Here is a 17682-nt window from a genome sequence, read left to right on the forward strand (position 1 = left end):
AGTTCTACACAGACAACGTCGTGAGGTATCTCTGATGTATTTACAGCGAAGCCGCATCCTTGGAATTCTGACGGGGAACGATTTCTAACCTAGCTACATCCAGTCAAATCTCAGTGGCAGTAGAAGGAAGATATTTTCAGACATGTGCAGTTTTTAAGGAAAGGTCTCCCCTACATTCTTTCTCAGGCAGCTGCTAGAGGACGTGCTCCAGCTGCAAACCTACTTCTGCCCGCCCCTGTACAACACAGAGTGAAACACTGTAACACACAGATATTACAAACTCGTCTCGCTGCCACTGAGATCACCAAAACATTACCAACAAAGTCGAAGTCCTTCCTTAATAGCATGTCTTCTTCTCAAGATGTATCCTGAAATCTGTTGTTTATCCTTCCGTGCATTTCTTTATTCTTTCACTGCATAAAATATATGTTAATATGTAACATTGTGAGGGTTTCAAAAGTCTCGATATAGCCGGCGGCACGATGTATTTATCTTTCTGCCGTCTGTTTCTCTGCTCAGTGTTGTTTGAGTCATGTTTGCTGAGTGTGGCCCCTTATTTTCATCACTGCATCAGTCCGCTGTGCTGTTCACTGTATCACAATTATGTGTCTATTCTTCTGTCTACAGCATTTAGGCTGTTTCCAATTTCTAGTTAATAGAAAGGTTTTGCTACAAACATTCTGTGCACGTCTCCTGGAGTCCGCATAGAAAAGCTTCTATGGGAAATGGTTTTGGTTCTGCCAGCACACTGTGCGGGGAGCTTTAAAGGATCCTGATGCCAAGGCTGTGCCCCAGATTCGTTAAACCAGAGCCTCCAGGGCTGAGTCCAGCAGGTGTGCTTGCATAGCTGCCCCGGTGATTCCAATGAGCTGCCAGTGGTGGCAACCACTTCCCCAGACCAGCGCCACTCCAAGTGTGTTCCCCCAGCTGGCAGCCCAGGCACCATCTCCTGGGAGCTTGTCAGACGCGCACTCTTGGCCCCTGGCCCAGATGGAGTGGGTGAGAGTCTGCTTTAGGTAGGCCCCAGGTGTTGGGTATTGCACTGCGGTCACGGGCCACGTGCATCCTCATCCACAGGCATTGCCACATGGCTGCTCTTGAGGGTGGTGGCCATCCACATGGCTGTGAGAGTGGGCCGCTGTGCCCGGCACTCGGTGGGTTCTCTCGCCAGGGAGCTCGTTTCCTTTAGCCCTAGGAAACATTCGTGAGTCATTTCTTCAACAGTTTTCTCTCCTGTATTTTGTTTCTTGGTTTCAGTTCCTAGTAGTTGGATGTTAGACCTTCTGCACAGATCTTATCTTTGGGTTGTCCAATTTTCTTGACTTTTTTTCTTCTACTTTTACATCTTTGTTTTCGTGTTTTACATTCTGGGAGGTTTTCTCTCATCTTCCATTCCCTCTAATGCATTTTTAAATGTCTGCTATTATAGGAGCTTACTGTATGGGAGAACGTATTCACCAATGACATATCTGAGAAGGGATTGATTTCCAAAGTATATGGAGAACTTCTACAACTCAACACCAGGAAGACACACAATCCAATTAAAAAGTGGGCAAAGGACCTGAACAGACACTTCTCCAAAGAGGACATAGAGATGGTCAATAGACATATGAAAAAATGCTGTCACTGACCATCAGAGAGATGCAAATTAAAACCACAGCGAGAGACCACCTGACACCTGTGAGAATGGCCACCGTCAACAAAGCAACAGATGGCAGTGCTGGCATGGATGTGGAGGAAGGGGGACCCGAGCGCACTGTTGGTGGGAATGCAGACTGGTGCAGCCCTGTGGGAAACAGTGTGGAGACACCTCAAAAAATTAAAAATGGATCTGCTTTTTGACCCAGCTTCTGGGAGTATATCCTGAGAATAGCAAAACACCAATTAAAAAGAATATATGCACCCCTGTGTTCATAGCAGCATTATTTACAATCGCCAACATCTGGAAGCAGCCTGAGTGCCTGTCAGTGGATGAGTGGATAAAAAAAGCTGTGGTACATTTTACAAAATGAAATACTATGTGGTCATAAAAAGGAGGAGATTTTATCTTTTGTGACAGCATGGATAGACCTGGAGATTATAATGCTAAATGAAATAAGCCATTCAGAGAAAGACAAATACCATATGATCTCACTTGTATGTAGAATCTAATGAACAAAATATAGTGACAAACATTCCTAGCTGGTGTAGCTCAGTGGATTGAACACCAGGCTGTGAACCAAAGGGTCGCTGGTTCGATTCCCAGTCAGGGCACATGCCTGGGTTATGGGCCAGATCCCCAGTTGGCAGCAGGCAAGAGGCAACCACACATTGATGTTTCTCTCCCTTTCTTCCTCCCTCCATTCTCCACTGTCTAAAAATAAGTTTATTAAAAAAAACAAAATGGAAATAGAGGCACAGATACATGGAACAGACTGACAGCTGTCGGGTGGGGGAGGGGTGAAAGAAGGTGAAGGGAGCCCTGACCAGTGTGGCTCAGTTGGTTGGGCATTGTCCTGCAAAGTCAAAGGTCAAGGGTTTGATTCCCGGGCAGGGCACATGCCTAGGTTGCTGGTTCAGTGCCCAGTTGGGAGCATGCGGCAACTGATTGATGTTTCCCTCTCACATTGATGTTTCTCTTCCTCTCTCTAAAAATAAATCAATATTTTTTTAAAGAGGTGAAGGGATTAGCCAAAGGACATATATGCATAACCCATAGACACAGACAGCAGTGTGGAAAAAATTTTCTGCTATTACTTGTATATTTTAAGAGCTTTAATACTTCCTTTGAAAAATAACATTATTTTTCCTATTCGTGGGTGAGTATTTGCAGAGGGTTGTACTCGACCCCTTTCTTCTGTATGGTGGGGTCTCTGTATTTTGGTTGTTGGTTTGGTCCCTGCTGGTGCCCTCGGCTGCTCCCACTGAGTGCAGTGTAGCGAAGCTCACGGGAAGCTCTGTCCACGGGGGCAGGGCTGGTGCCCGGGGTCTCCCTGTGGCGGCTGGGCAGAGACCGGGGCATCACCCACGTCAGGCTCTGTCCAGCTTTTCTCTTCGGTCAGTTTCCTAGACAGACATGTCGTGCCTTGGAGTATAGGCACGGCAGGGTGCCTATACTGGGTGTGAGCCGGGGGAGGGTGCTGAGGGTGTCCCCCATTAGCCACAGCCTTGCCTCCGTCTCTGGCTGGGTTGGGGTGCCAATCCAGACTTTCTAGTCCCACCCTGGCCAGCTGTAAACCTGTCTTCCGCCAGGGTCCTGGAAAGGCAGGGCAGCTGCAGGCTGTGGGGGCTGGGAGAAGGGACTTGGGGGTCTAACCTCTTCTTCCAAGCAATACTGTTTTCACATGCATCCTGAACTTCCACCCGAGGGACACTGGGCCCCTCCCAGCTCTAAGCATTTGGCGGATGCTGCAGAGCAACTGGCTTGTTCACGGCTGGCTTTCTCTCTGGCAGACATTTTGGCAAGCAGTGAGAGCAGGCACTGAACAAGTTATACTGTCTCTCAAATTTTCAGACCTTTCTTTTTTTAAAGTTTTTATTTATTGATTTGAGAGAGAGAGAGGAGCAGACAGAGAGAGACATCCACTCTCTGGCTGATTCTTGTATGTGCCCTGACTGCGTGTCGAACCTGCAACCTTGGCGTACTGGGACAACCCTCTGACCAACGGAGCTGCCTGGCCAGGGCCAGGTGTTTCTTATGTGCTGCCATTTCCTCTCCTATCTTTTCATTGTTGCAGTCAATGCCATTTTCATTCCTTTATGCATTTTACCGGGAGTTTGGGGGCAGAGAAAATATGGTTCAGCCCACCATACTTCCCAGAAGTCCTTGTTCGTTTTACGAACATTTTTACATATGTACATATAAGTTTGTATGACTCACTTTGATTATTTGTATGTATACTTTTTTTTAACATAGATGGCTTGCTTTTCCCACTCGGCGTTAGGTATGTAAGCTCCTCACACACACGGCCCAGCTCGCCCCGTCCCCGCAGCCCAGGACGTCTCCCAGCAGTCAGCGCGCCACCACTCCCTCCGTCTCTCTCCTGACGCAGGTCGGAGGCGCAAGCGAGTGTGGCCCTCTGGTGAACACACTGGCTCCACACAAATCCTATCTTTATTTTCATTCTGAGGCTAACTTGTCACTGGGAAGCAGTGAGTTTTTTTTTTTTTTTTTACCATCTGCCAGTAGTAATGGTGCAAAAGCCAACGGCGGGGGCCTGAGGGCCTGGAGGACTGGGCGTGGGGGCACTGGGGGCGGAGAGGAAGGATGGGTGGGTCCGGACAACCACACACAGAAACACACATTTACTCTCTCTTCAGGGAAGGGTTTTCCAGGAGCATTTGTCTGTGCTCTGAATTACGTATTTTTCAAGCCAAACTGAACCCACTGAAGAGAAGTGAATTAATAGCGTAGGGGAGCCTTCGGGCCCCAGCTGGGACTGGGCCCAGGGCTGCTCTCCAGTGAGCGAATTCACTCTTCACCAGAGCCCTGCTCAGCTCCACAGGCAGGGGAGAGGCAGAGAGAAGCAGGGAGGCGGAGGGAAGGGCTCGAAGAAAGGACAGAAAGCCAGGTTCCCACCAAGGCTCCTGGGCCAAGGGGAGGGAGAGAGGGAGGGGTGGGTGCTGCTGCTCTCAGCTCCCTGAGCTACAGGCGGAGGGAAAGGGCGGGCGAGTCTCCTCCCACCTGCTCTGGGCTTCGCTGCTCTCTCCAGGGGCCCAGCTCAGCTTTGAAGGGTAATGCTCAGGACTGGGCTTCTTCTTCCATTTTAGCACAAACACAGAGAAAGCCTGCACAGAGCCCTCTGAAACTGCAGTGCACATGGGGGGCCCTGCCAGGGGGTCTGAAGGCCCTTCTAGCCCAACCCAAGACCAGGGCCAACTTGAAATACACATGGGGCGGGGGGGGGGGGGCGGCGGGGGGGTGAGACTGAGGAGGGGCCCGGGGAGGACAATAAATAAAGGTTACGGCTGAGTGGAGTGGCTGGGTGGGCGGTGAGAAGGGCTTGCGGGAGAGAAGCGGTGCAGAAAGGCACTGAGTGGGGGCAGCGGACTTAGCCCACTGGTTTGTTGACTCGGGGTCACGTCCCACGGGGTTGGGTGGGAGGCCTCCTGGACTGGTCCGGAAGGGGCCAGGACGAGTGTGGCTCTGGCGTGCACGCGCTCTTTCTCGCTCAACCTCTTCCACCTGCAAAGCGCGCTCCACGCACCAGACAGGCCTCTGCCCAGGGAGGGCACTGGAGGCCACGTCAACACCGGGGGCTCGTCCGGGTGTGCCTTTTGCCTTTGGGGGGAGAAAAAAGAGGCCACTGTAGGGTGGGCAGAGGCTGGGCACCTCCCTGGTGACAGCTGCACCTTTGGGAATGAAATGGAGCTGACAGCAGGGGAGGAGGGCTCCTCGCTGTCACAGCCCCACACCTGAGGCGGCTTCCTTGTGCGAAGAGGGCGGGGGCTGGCGCCCGGAGCCAAACCCTGCGCCGCTGTGCCTCCCATCATGGGCCGGCTGTCTGCTGCCCGCGCTTCAGTGCGTCCCTCAGACCCAGGTAACAACACGGTGATCTTCCGCTGCCAGACGTGGGAACGCACAGCTTTCCTGCGGGCTGGTCCTCTCCGAGCTGCGTCTCACGCCCCCCCACCCCCCACCCCTCTGTGCGCTGGCCGCGCCCCTGGACGGTTCTTAAGACCTGCTGGGGCGGGCCCTCCACGTGCAACCAGCATTCACCCTCCCGCAGCCCCAAAAGGGACGTGATGTGGGCCCTACGTTAGGGGCAGTGGAACTGTGCGCAGACAGGCCGGATATTAGGTTGGGTCATATTGAATTGCCAATATTCACGAATTTTTTATCTATAAAAATGCAGGTTCACATGGTTCAATCTTATGGCTCGCCCCAGTTCACGTCTGTGGGTGGCAGGGCTGGGACTGGAACTCCGGCCTGCCTGGTTCCAAACTGTCCCCTGGGGAGGGTTTCAGGAGGCCAGAGGGAGGGCAGCAGGCCCACTGCATGGCCACACCTGAGGTGGGCCCCTCTCCCTCAGACCTGCCCACCTGCTGCCTGTCTTTGGTGCCCTGCCCTGCAGCTTCTGGGAATCGTAGGTGGGGGAGGCCGAGAGTGGGGAGCGGGCGAGACCCCACACTGGTTTCCTGGAGGGTGACGGCGGCACACCCAGGCTCCAGCAGTGACGGAGCTGGGAGCCAGCTGCCACGCGGATGCACACATGCGCCTCGCTCACTGCGGAGCCTCTGCCCCAGGGCGCCCAGTCCAGCCGGGGCTTCTTTCTTGAAAGAAACTAGGGGCCGAACATCACTTGCAGGATTTTCTCTGGCTTGAGTGTGAGGGGACCTCCCCCCACACACCCCCATTGAGGATCCCAGGCTGGCCAGGCCAGGACAGCAGGCAGGGAGAGGGGTGGGGCCTCAGATTCTCATCCTTGGTTCCCACGCCCATCAAATGGGGGTGCCAAGCTTCCTGCCTACTCCTCCAATAGAACACATTTGACCTTGGCAGTACAAGGGCAGGCCAGGCCCCAGTGCCAACAGCTTCAGTGGTCCCAAATTCTCCCTCTGATTCGGGCCTGCCCTGGGCTGGGCTGTTCTGGGTGAGTTGGTTGGCTTCTTCAGCTACACAGCAGGTTTCTAGTGGTCAAGGGCTGTCCCCAAGGGCACCTAGGACCTCGGCTGGGCACACTGTGGGGCTTGGTGAGTGCTGGATTGCTTGGAGCACAGCAGGTGCTCTCTCTTGAAATGGGAGTTTCATGACTGTCATGGAGACAGGGATGAAAGGTCATGTACTCTGAAGCTGAGGGTGCCAACCCCATGGTTATGGCTGCTGACGGTGGGTAGGGATGCTTGCCGTGGCTGATCTGCAGTTCCACTCTGCCCACTGCAGGCAGGGTGGGGTCCAGCGCCTCTGCTGCCCAGTGCCTGCCCGGGGCTCAGTGAGCACACAGGGTTGGAAACCTCGTCTACCACTTTCCAGTTCTGGAGGATGGAGTGGGAGAGGAGGAGGGCCCAGGGAGGGGAGAGGGGGAAAGGCAGTGGGTGGGGGTTAGAAGTAGTGGCTGGGTACTCACCGGGGCCCTTTGGGTCGGGCCAGGGAGGGGTGCCCCTCTGTGGGTCCCCAGAGCTGGTCCCAGTCTCACTGGCCAGGCTGCTCTGGCTCCCTGACAGGTGGCTGGGTGGGCGGGCAAGCTCCACCTTGGGGGGCTCCATGCTGCCACCTGCAAGGGACCGTGTGTGAACCCAAATGGCTCCGCGCTGGGCCCTTTGGATCATAAACTGAGACAGGGATGATCTCAGCCCAACCGAGCTGACGTAATGCCTTCTCATGCGGGTCTGTGATGGGCGTCTGTGGGACTGTCTGCACACAGCCCCCTACCCTGGGAACTGCCACCCCTGGCCCCACCCTCTGGCCCCTGTGGACTAGTCCACCATAACTCGCATGAAGGCCACCGAGTGGGCCCTCAGGTCCTTTCACTAAGGAACAAGTAAAGTCACCAATGTGAAAATTGGCCTTGAGGAGGAATTTTTCTTGCCTTCAAGGAATGAGAGTGTGTGTGGGGGAGGGTATATATTTCAGTGAACTCCATGGGTTATCAGTTGCTGCCTTTACTAACTCAAGGCTCCCCACTCAGCCAAGAGAGCAGAGCTGGGGCCTGTGCTGTTGCACTCCATCTTCTCCTACCCACTAGGCCCTCTTGGTCAGAGCTGGGAGCTGGTGTGAAGGGAGGGGATTAGGAGCGGGTGTGGAACCAGGCCCGGGAATCAAGGCTTCCTTCACACTTTCCTACGGTAGAATCTTTGGCCTGAGGGGCTGAAGAGATCATCTAGTCCCAGAACGGTTTTCATCCTCAAGTCATCTTCACTCCCTGACATTGGCTACTTGGAAAACTACACTGAGCAGGATTCTGAGGCCACATCAGGCTTGGTGGGAAAGTGGATTGTGATCAACTAGTAATGCCTGCCATGGGCCCAGGAGTGGAAGTACGAGTACGTGTGCCAGGCGTGTGCCATCTCTGGTCCAGCCCACACTGTCATCCCAGCAGGAATTCCTTCCATGTCAGCTCTGGCACGAGGGCACCCAGCCTTTGGCCCAGGACAGCACCCTGGGGCATTTCATTCCAGGTTGGGGCAGTTATTACAAAGCTTTCTCAGGCACTGAAATCAGCCTCCCGGAGCCATCTTTCAGATATCCCAGTTCTGACTTCTGCAGTAACTCTGAATAAAGCTGGCCCTCTTCCTGGGACACCCCTCGTGGATTTAAAGAAGAGGAAAATGTGTCCCCCAGGCCTTGTCTGCACCAGCCTCAAGGCCTGGTTAATTCTCTTTCTCTAAGATTTTATTTAATTATTTTCACAGAGAGGGGAAGGGAGCGAAAAAGAGAGGGAGAGAAACATTGATGTGTGAGAGAAACACCAGTTGGTTGCCTCTCACACGCCCCCAGTTGGGGACACAGCCCACAACCCAGGCCTGTGCCCCGACAGGGAATTGAACTTAAGACCCTTCAGTTAGCAGGCGCTCAATCCACTGAGCCACACCAGCAGGGGTCCCGATTAATGCTCTTTCAAACAGCAGGGTCACTGAGGAGAGCTCAGAGATGTTACTTTCCGAAGCAGCTTTGGAGACCCCCTGCTCCACCCTGTTTGTGCACTAACTAGTGGGAAGTTGAGGCCCAAGAGGCCACAGTACGTACACGGGTTCCCACTGCAGGCTGCCGGCAGGGCCAAGGGGACTCCGAAGTCCAGGGGAGTTCATCTGACTCTCACCGTTCACACTCACAAATCTCATCATTCACGAGGCCACACCTCATTTGGGATGCTCACAGGGAGCCGGGGGAGGAAGCCCAGGTGTGCAGGCCGCGGGTCAGGTGGGTCATTGGACCGCCCCTCCCCCCACTGAATACACACCCGAGCCACCTCTCTGGCAGAGTCCTCAGTGGTGCTAAGACGTTAGCTCCTGGTTGTCCCAGCCCCAGGGCCAACTCTCCTTCCTGATCCAGAAAAGCTCTGCCGACACCTGCGGGGGGGGTGGGGGGGGTGGGGGGGGTGGGGGGCGGAGGCCCAAGGAAGCAGCAAAGCTTCCTGCACCAGCAGCGTGCTTCCCCCACTCACCGGACTCCCTGCAGGACTTGTCGCCTTTCAGGTCTCTGTCCCCCGTGGGCGGGAGTCTGTCCTCCAGGCTGGAGGAGCTGAGGTCCGAGTCGCTGTCACTATCACTGGAAACCACTGGAAAGAACAGACACCGGCACAGGAGGTCACCGCTACAGGCCCCCACCAGCAGGCGTGTTGGACAGAGGGGGCCAGGGCAGACCTCCCTCCCGCCAGGACACGGTGGCACAGAGCCTCAGCTGGCCTGTGTGTTCGGGGCACAGGAACGATGACCTGGGGATGGGGCAGCAGGCCACCCCTTTCTGCCAATCAGAGGTGAGTCCTGAGGTGAGGAGGCTGGAACTTGGGCCCAGCGTGACCAGGACCAGTGGGAAGAACTCGCCATCTCCTCATGGTGCCCACTTCCCATGGTGGAATCGGAAGTCTGCCACCCCGATAGGCGCCGACGATCCCCTCCGGTGAACGCGCCCGTGCTCGGAGCCCTGCACCTGGCCACGCCAAGAGGCACGAGGCGTCACTGTGTCGTTATGGCAGTGCCAGCCCTCGCCGACTCCTACGGGACACTCCGGTGCTTTACCCGTGCTAACCCACTGACACTTCGGAATGACCCTGTCAGGTCGGAAAAGCATGGCCCCCATTCTACAGGTGAGGAAACTGAGGCACTTGCTCAGTGCAGTAAGTGCAGCAGCCAGGGTCCAACCCTGGCAGTCGGCTCCACAGCCGACCACTCCGATCCCACCGGCAGGACGGACCTGGGGGCCGGCAGGCCGGGCTCTCATCATGGTTCACCCGGTAACTCCCAGCGGGGTCTCTCGGGTGCAGCAGAAGGGAGCCTGGCCCATGGGGTGGGAGCCCCAGGAGAGGGGAGAGGAGAACACCCTTCACAGTCAACACCCACTGTGGTAGAAATCCTCTTTCTGGACTAAAAGGAACCACATTTGGCTGCTTTGTCACCAGCGGGAGTCATAACACGGGATATATTCATATGTTAAACATTCTATTTTAACTTGAAGCATACAAATGTACATCCATTCGCCAATCTTCTGCCGCAGAGCCTGGGCGCTCCGTCGGGCTTGGGCCCACCTGGCCTTTCAGGCCTGCACTGCGCGCACGCGGCGGTCTGCGAGGCCAGCCCCGCGTCTGCACACCAGAGCTGGAGCCGAGCTGGGGGCGGGAGGTGGGGGGGGCAGAGCGGGACGAGGGCAGAATCCTCCACCTTCCCATTTCTTCCTCCTGTTTTTACAGTTGTCCTGCCCACATCTAATTCAACAGCTATTTTAAGCAAGTGGCTGCTACGAAGGCTTTCCAAAGTCTCGGTTTTAACAATTCTTTGTCTTTTCTGATTCTTTTCATGACTTTACATAACTTTTAACTAAATGATGTAATTATTACAGGTACAACTGCGCAGCAAGGCTTGGGCTTGCAGGGAAGCAGCTCTCACAGGGGACTGGCTCACTCGGCGATGGGACAGTGAGAACCAGGGGTTAGTGCAGGGGGTGCAGAGCGCTGGTCGCAGAGGGCGGCTAGGAGGGTTGAGCGCTCCCCGCCAGGCGCTGTGCTGGGTACCCAGCGAGCATTATCTTCTTCAACCTGCCAAACAACCCAGTGCCAGAGGGACCCATTTGTGGGAGAGGAGATTGGAAACAAAATTGATCTACACCAGGGGTGGCTAAGAGGTTTCATCTGACCCCTCCGGAGCAGCGTGAGCGGAGGAGGCTGAGACTGCATTAACAACCAGCAGGAAGCAGGGCTCCCCTCGGACAGCGGTCTGTCCTTCTGTCCGTCCTCGCAGAGGTATTTCAACATGTTGGCCCACACAGAATACCCATCCACCCCTCTCTCCAGCGAGTACACGAGTCCTACTCACCCCTTTGCAAAGGCTCCTCATACTCTACAGGATCAAGCCCAAGCTCCTGTCTGTTTGTCCAGCCCCGTCCCATAGGGCCTGCTGTCCTGGCCCAGGGTCCCCCGGCCCCACCGGTCTGCAGCTCCTGCCAAAGCGTCAGCAAGCACCTCCTGCCCACCTCGCCCAGGGCGCCTCACCCACCGCTTCTCTCCTGGCTCAGGTGGATGCCACCTCCTCCGGGTGCCCTGTGCATTCTGCCGCACCTGCACCAACCATGTGCTGATGTACGTGTTTGTGCATGTGTCCCCCACAGCAGAATCGAGGTTCCTTTCCGGCAGGGGCCAAATCGCACCCTGAATCAGGCTGGCGTGCTTCTCCGGCAGAGCCTGAGCTGCGTGGGTGGGGCAAGAGCGAGGCTAACCTCACTGTTCCCAGCTGTGCCTTCTCTGTGCTTCAGGATTCTGCCCTTTCTGCCCCGTTTCTCGTCCTCCCGTCTTCAAGGAGGGCTTCTTGGGCTTTTGTGATGTAGAATCAATAACAGACAGGGACTGGGGTGCGGGGGTTCATATGCCTCTTTCATAGTATTTGAGAAATACAAGTAAAGGCCTGACTTTGCCATTGTTTTTCAGGTCCTGGACCAGATTTCTATGATGGTGATTCCACCGAGACCGGACACAATTGGTGTCGGTTCTAGAAGCATTTACGTGTTTTTGAGTCACTGACTGACTAAACACCAACCCCGTGGGTCCCCAGACAGAGGGAGTGGGAGGCACGGGAGGCAGCTGCAAAGGCCTCAGGGAGGATCTGCCCCCTGCTCACCCCCAGCGGCGGGGGGCGGGTGGGGCCAGCAGCCGCGAGGTGGTGGGCCAGAATCCCTTGGGAGAGCACGGTGACTGGTCTCACGTTGGTTTCCCCATTTCTCTGGCAGAGACACTTAAGGACAGATGATCTATTCCTCCTCTCCGACCTGGAGTTCCCATCTCTCCCATGCTTGACGTGCAGGATCTCCATAAATCTGGGGCAGGGGGGACCTGGGGCTCCACTGCGTTAAAATGGTGCCAGCATCCTTTAGTGCTAACAGGCAGATGCCAAAAAAGCACAAGAGTACCAATGACTCCAAAGAGACAATGGGAAGGAGTGTCCCCGGGCCTGGGTCACAGGGGCAAGCTCATTGATCACATTTCTCTACTCTCCTCCCCTCTCGTCACCTGTCGCACCCGATCGCAGCCTTAGGTTGGGAGTGGGCATGGGGTTAAACTGCATGGCGGCCGTGCTGGGCTGCACGCCGGGAGAGCAGTCTTCGTTGTGGGGGGGGCATGCCTTGTCCAAAGCACCAACCCTGGAGGTGGGTTCGGGTGCCATGTCGCCTAGATCCCTCGGGGCTCTTATGTTGCACAAAATTTTGAAAAAATAAAACCTCTTCATGTTACAGTTGGTTGGCCTGTTCCTTTTACAGACTCCAAAGGGCTGCAGCCACGGAAGGCGGGGAAAGCCCCAGGAGACAAGGATGCTCACAGAGCATCGCAGGGCAGAGAAACAGCCAGCCGACCAGACTCACTCCCTTTGGGGGTGCATCTCCCTTGGCTCAAGCATCTCTGCTCCTTGTGTCTCGGATCTCGAGGTGGGGCCAGGCCTCAGAGCTTCAAGGACTCAGTGAGACCCATGCCTTGGCTAATTCGCCATTTGATTGCCGTAGCCACCTCCCTGCCTGCACAGCAGCTGTGACTGTGAATCTTTAAGGTCTATTAACAAAGCGTTTAGCCTCATAAATCTTTTGGCCCTTGCTCTTCCATCCTCAACAAAACCCTGTGTGTCTGGAGGCTGATCTTCTCCCCCTCGAATTCCCCAAAGGTGGAGTCTAGGAGAGCTGGGTGAGGAATGCTTGTATGCTGCTCACATCTGATTTTTCAGGCTGGAGACGGAAAACCCCAGGAGGAAGACTGTCTCAAGAACTTCCCCAAGGAGGTGTCACCAAATGGATTCACCTGGGCTTTGCCACGAGGCCGGGAGGATGGAGGGCCCTCCCCTCCAGAGGCCTGAGCCCCTGGACCCCTTGCATGGGGCCTGGCGTCCCTGAGATTTCCCCAACCTGGCCCAGAAGGGCTGTCCGCTGCTAAAGATGAAAGCCAGCACCAGCCATGCCCACCTCTGCAGGGATCGGCCAGCTTCCCCCCAGCCCCCACCCCTGGCTCACTCTTGGATGAATTTGCAATTTGACTGTCTCCATGGAAACTCAAGAGTTTTGGCACATGAAGGTGGGGGGAAGTCTTCCTTTTTGTAAAGTCTTTCCAGAACGCCTGAAGGGACAGGTGTGGCAGCTGCAGCCCTGTGGAGCACCTGGCCTGGGGTGGTCCAGGGGGCTGGCAGGACACTGGCCACTTGACCTCACGGGCCTGCACTGGGATTTGGGGGGCTGGCTGCCTGGCTCTCTTCTGCCACCACCTCTCTCCGTTACCCGGGGCACCTCCCTCTCAGGGTTTCATCACACACCACCTGGACGGCTACTCCGGGTCTGGATTCTAGGATCCACCTTCAGGCCCGCTTTGTTCCATCAGTGGAGAGACCCCAGTGCCCCTCTCTGGCTGAGAGGTGGGGAGATGCGACTTCTGGACCCAACAACACCCGCCTGCCTGGCACCAGGGCAGCGGCAGCCAGGGAGCCTGGCAGGCACTCTCGTGAGCTGCTGCTGCTGCCCTGCTCAGAGGCTCCCAGAGCCCCCGGACATTATGGGAATTAGAGAGGAAGAGAGATATTTTCAGCAAACACTCTGCCAAGGCAAAGCAGATGGTGGAAAGTTTTGCATACTAAAAACAACAAATTTTTTTTTAATGTAGAGGAAAATTGATAAGGCCCCGGGGAATGCATAGACATCCCCAATTAGCCTTACGCAGCCCACCACACTGGCAGGGCTGCGGAGAAGAGTCCCACGCTGTCCCCGCTGAGCCGGGTGGGAGCTGGGCCCACAGCCTGGGATCCCACAGGGACGCCTGGCAGGTCTGGGGCTGCATCTGGTGGCAGCGAAAGGGAAGTGTGGGGCAGTGACAAGGCACCAGCTCTGAGTCAGCGAGACCCAAGTTCTGCCCTGGCTCCGCTACTTCCCAGTCACGAACCTCTGGGCCAGTTTTCCACCTGGCCGTGCTCAGCAGGTCCACCCATGAAATGGGGGGCAAGGGGCCCTTTGGGGGTTGTTAGGAGCATTAAAAGAGGTCACGCAGGTGGCATCTGGCACATGGCAGGTGCTTGACACAAGGGAGCTATTTTCCTTGTCGGGGCCACCTGAATGCACGGCCGCACCTCCAGGCGCAGGGCTTGTCCCTGGGGTCCCCGAGGCCGAGGCCAACCTCACAGGGGTGGGCTCACTTTCCTAGGGATGCTTATGCTCCCAGGTTGTACCTCATGGGATGCTGAGGACACTATGTATCTTCAGCGGCCGTGTGGAGGCTGAGCTGGGATCTGAACCCAGGCCTTCCTCTCACGGGAATCCCTGCTCTTTCCCGCTCAGCCGGGGCGCAGGGCAGCTATGGCGCAGCCTCCCCCCAAATGGCTCTGCCCCCTCAGGACCTCCCCCCCAGGCCAGGCCGGGTGTTCTCTGGTTCCCTGCAGGCCCATCCTGGGCTTCTCTCTGGGCCCTTTGCCCGTTGCAGGCAGGGGCCTCAACGTGGGGAGAAGGACTTCTGTCCCCTCCAGGCACCTGCGGTTGGTGTCTCTGTCCTGGACGCTCCTGGGCACACACCTGCATCTCTCGGGACCTCGGCCTTCTCCTGGGTAAAATGGAGACAGTAGTGACTACCAATAAAGTAAGATCACGTAGGGCAGAGGGCACTGCAAGTTTAAAAAGCTATACAGGCTTATAAAAGTTTTTAAATAAAATCCTCACCTGAGGATATGTTTATTGATTTTAGAGGGAAAGGAAGGGAGAGAAAGTCAGAGAAAGATCAATATGAGAGGGAAACATCGACTGCTTGCCTTCTCTACGCATCCCAGCAGGGATGGAACCCTGAAGTCCAGGTATGTGCCCCAACCGGGAATCGAACCGGCAGTCTTTTGGTGTACAGGACGATGGTCCAACCAGTTGAGCCATATGGCCCAGGCAAGCCTATACATATTTTTAAAAAACGGAATCCTATCCATCCTCCAGGAGCCCATCTGAACTGAGCCTCTACTGAACGAAGTCCTTCCAGGCCTGGGGGAGGAGGGGGCAGCTCCCCTGCGCTCTCCCCACGACCACCGGGCAGATCTTGGCCCCTCTCAGCCACCGCCTGGCATTGACTTTCTCTTCCTACAAAGGCCTGCCTTGACTTCCCCGACTGCTCCTGGCACAACTTGAAGGAGGGACACATCTTAATCCACATCTGGTGCCTGCCCTCGGCCCCCAACCTGGGCCTCGGCCCGAGCGGGCACTCAGGACATACTTGCTGAGCTGTCTGAAGAGCTCCCCGGGGACAGGACACCACATGGTGCAGAGCCAGGAGGCTGGACAGTGGTCAGCAAGGTGGCGGCAGCCAGCTCCATCTCCAGAAGGGCTGGGCTTTCCACCAAGCAGGCGCCTCCTCCCAGCTTCCTTCTGAAGGACACTCAAGTGGGACGAGCCAGGCAGCTGGTGGCCTCAGCCTGAGCCAGGGACAGGCTAAAGGGGGAGGGGCTGTCTGAGGCCAGTTGCCATGGACACAAGATGAGTGGGCCTGAGGGGGGGAGGGCGGGGAGAGCACTGTTCACTGTTCACACAGAGCCTGCTCTCCTTCCAAACCCGAGCTGAGGCCTGACAGAGAAACAGGTCCTTCCTTCATTTTGGAAACTCTTTCGGGGCACTGGAGGGTCAGGGCCCGGACCAGGGGAAAGGTGGCCCTGAAGCCGGGAACCTGTCCTCACAGGGATGAGCCGGGGGTGCCAGAGAGGCTCCCAGCATCCCCCGCCCCCCAGACCTTGGGGTCAGGAGATCCAGGCGACCTTCACTTGCCAGCTGCCTGCCCACCCTGAGCCTCATTTCTCTATCTGTGAGGTGGGGAGGGTCACAGGGAACCCTCTGTCTTTGGTCCCCCTTCCAGGCTGCCAAAGGGGACACCAGCAGGGACTGCCCAGACCAGGCTGGGAATTCAGAGCTGGAGGCTGGAGGGTTTTCTGGGCTTGTTTATTCATTCGCCATTGATTTTAATTAACTCCCTCCTTCAGGCTCACAGACAGGAGGCACCGGATAATGAAGACAAATCCTCAAATCAATAGTGATGTAGTTGCCAGCACCAAAATCCTGTGGTCCTGTCCTTGCTTGAGGTTCTCCATATAGAACAGGAGATAGATGGATGGAAGACAAGAATAGCTCCCTTTAGAGAGAATATGATACCCTGAAAGAGAGCCAGCGAATGTTCAGACAGAGGGGGAGTCAGGGAGGGCTTCCTGGAAGAGGTGGCATTTAAAGATGGGCTTGATTTATAGGTAGAAATGCTGGAACCTGTGTGAGCCTGGCGTCTCTGACAGAGAATAGGATAGACAAAGGCCAGAAGTGGGCTTCTCTGGGGCCAGGACAGCCCTACTGGCTTAAGAGAAAGGCTCTGGGCTCAGACACTTAAGGGACAAGGGGCTAGTCTGGTTTAGATGTGCTCTGCACTGTTCCTCTCCGGCAGATCATTGCTTCTGACTTGCGGCCGAGATGAAACCACGCAAGTGCACACTTCCTGCCCATTCCTTTGCTGGGATGAAAAATGTGCCTTCGTTAGTTCCTTAACTTCAGCTATCTCCATCCTTCTGTCTCTGTGACTTTCCCTTTGTCTCTTTGCGCTTCTCTTGCTGATGTTTAAAAAACTCTCTGCATCTCTGTCTGTCTCTGTCTCTCCTCTCTCAGGCCTCTCTGTCACATGCCTTCAGGGTCCAGCTTTCTTGGCCTCTGGATGTGCCCCTCACCTGGCGTGGAACCTCAGCCCCTGCTTGGCCTGTGGGCTCAGCGCTCAGAACAGGAGGGTAGGGATGGGCTGCCGGGTTTGCTGGGCCCCTCCCTCCTGTGCGGAGATCGGTGGGCACAGAGAACCGCCCAGTCTCTGCTGCTGAGCCTGGACTGGCACAGGGAGATGAGCTTCAGCCGTCGGAGTGGCTGCCCCCCGCCCCCATCCCATGCCAGACCGGAGGACCCAGGGAGAGCTGCTGAGCTGAGTGGAGCTGGGCTGCTCTCTCCTAAGGCTTTGTCGGAGCCAGACAGGACAGGCAGGTCTGGATTTATGCACTCCACCCGGCTCCCCAAAGGCTGAGAGATCTCTAGTGGGCAGAATTAAGCTGTAGGTTTACCTGGTGAGACGGGTGTGTGGCTGCAGAGGGTGTGCTTTATTGCACAAGGCGGACCCTAGCCCAGGTCTGGCACATGCGAGCTGAACGGAAGCCAGAGGCTGACTCGGGGGGCTGGGCCCTGCTTTCCTGTCACAGCTCAGACTGGGGGCAAGGAGCCCCCAGACCTTTGCAGCTAGAATCAACCAATCAGCCGAGACTGTCATCAGGTTTGGGCAAATTGGAAGCGACAGCCGTGCCCCTGACCTCGGCAGTGTGGTTAATGAGGGCTTTCTGATCTTGAAAAATTAATCCCCAAGCTGCCAAAACGGGCAGGGGGCTGCTGGGGGCAGGGGTGGGGCAAAGGCAGATTCCCGAAGCCCAGGGCTCCTGCTCTGGGGTCGGCCCCTCCACTCACACCCACCGGCACTCGGCTAGTGTTTGGCTTCACCAGGGCCCTGAAGTGAAGACAACTTAGTGCGCATGGGCTTCTCCTTGGAAACACAG

The 17682-nt window shown here is 56.0% G+C and overlaps 1 protein-coding gene across 6 annotated transcripts in view; it reads right to left on the minus strand.

Annotated features, from left to right (window-relative positions):
• Window positions 1-2739: 2739 nt before the first annotated feature.
• RPH3AL (rabphilin 3A like (without C2 domains)) overlaps window positions 2740-17682 on the minus strand; it is a 140073-nt gene continuing 125130 nt past the window's right edge. For all 6 annotated transcript variants that reach the window (XM_045835791.1, XM_045835786.1, XM_045835790.1 and 3 more), the window contains 3 exons: window positions 9084-9197; window positions 7047-7193; window positions 2740-5260 (listed from right to left, as the gene is read on the minus strand). In XM_045835791.1, the coding sequence (XP_045691747.1) occupies window positions 5226-5260; window positions 7047-7193; window positions 9084-9197 (296 nt within the window). In that variant the 3' untranslated portion in view covers window positions 2740-5225. The remainder of the gene's footprint in view (window positions 5261-7046; window positions 7194-9083; window positions 9198-17682) is intronic.

This window comes from Phyllostomus hastatus, unplaced genomic scaffold (assembly GCF_019186645.2).
Source record: "Phyllostomus hastatus isolate PE091 unplaced genomic scaffold, TTU_PhHast_1.1 phas_contig_210, whole genome shotgun sequence".
NCBI lineage: Eukaryota > Metazoa > Chordata > Mammalia > Chiroptera > Phyllostomidae > Phyllostomus > Phyllostomus hastatus.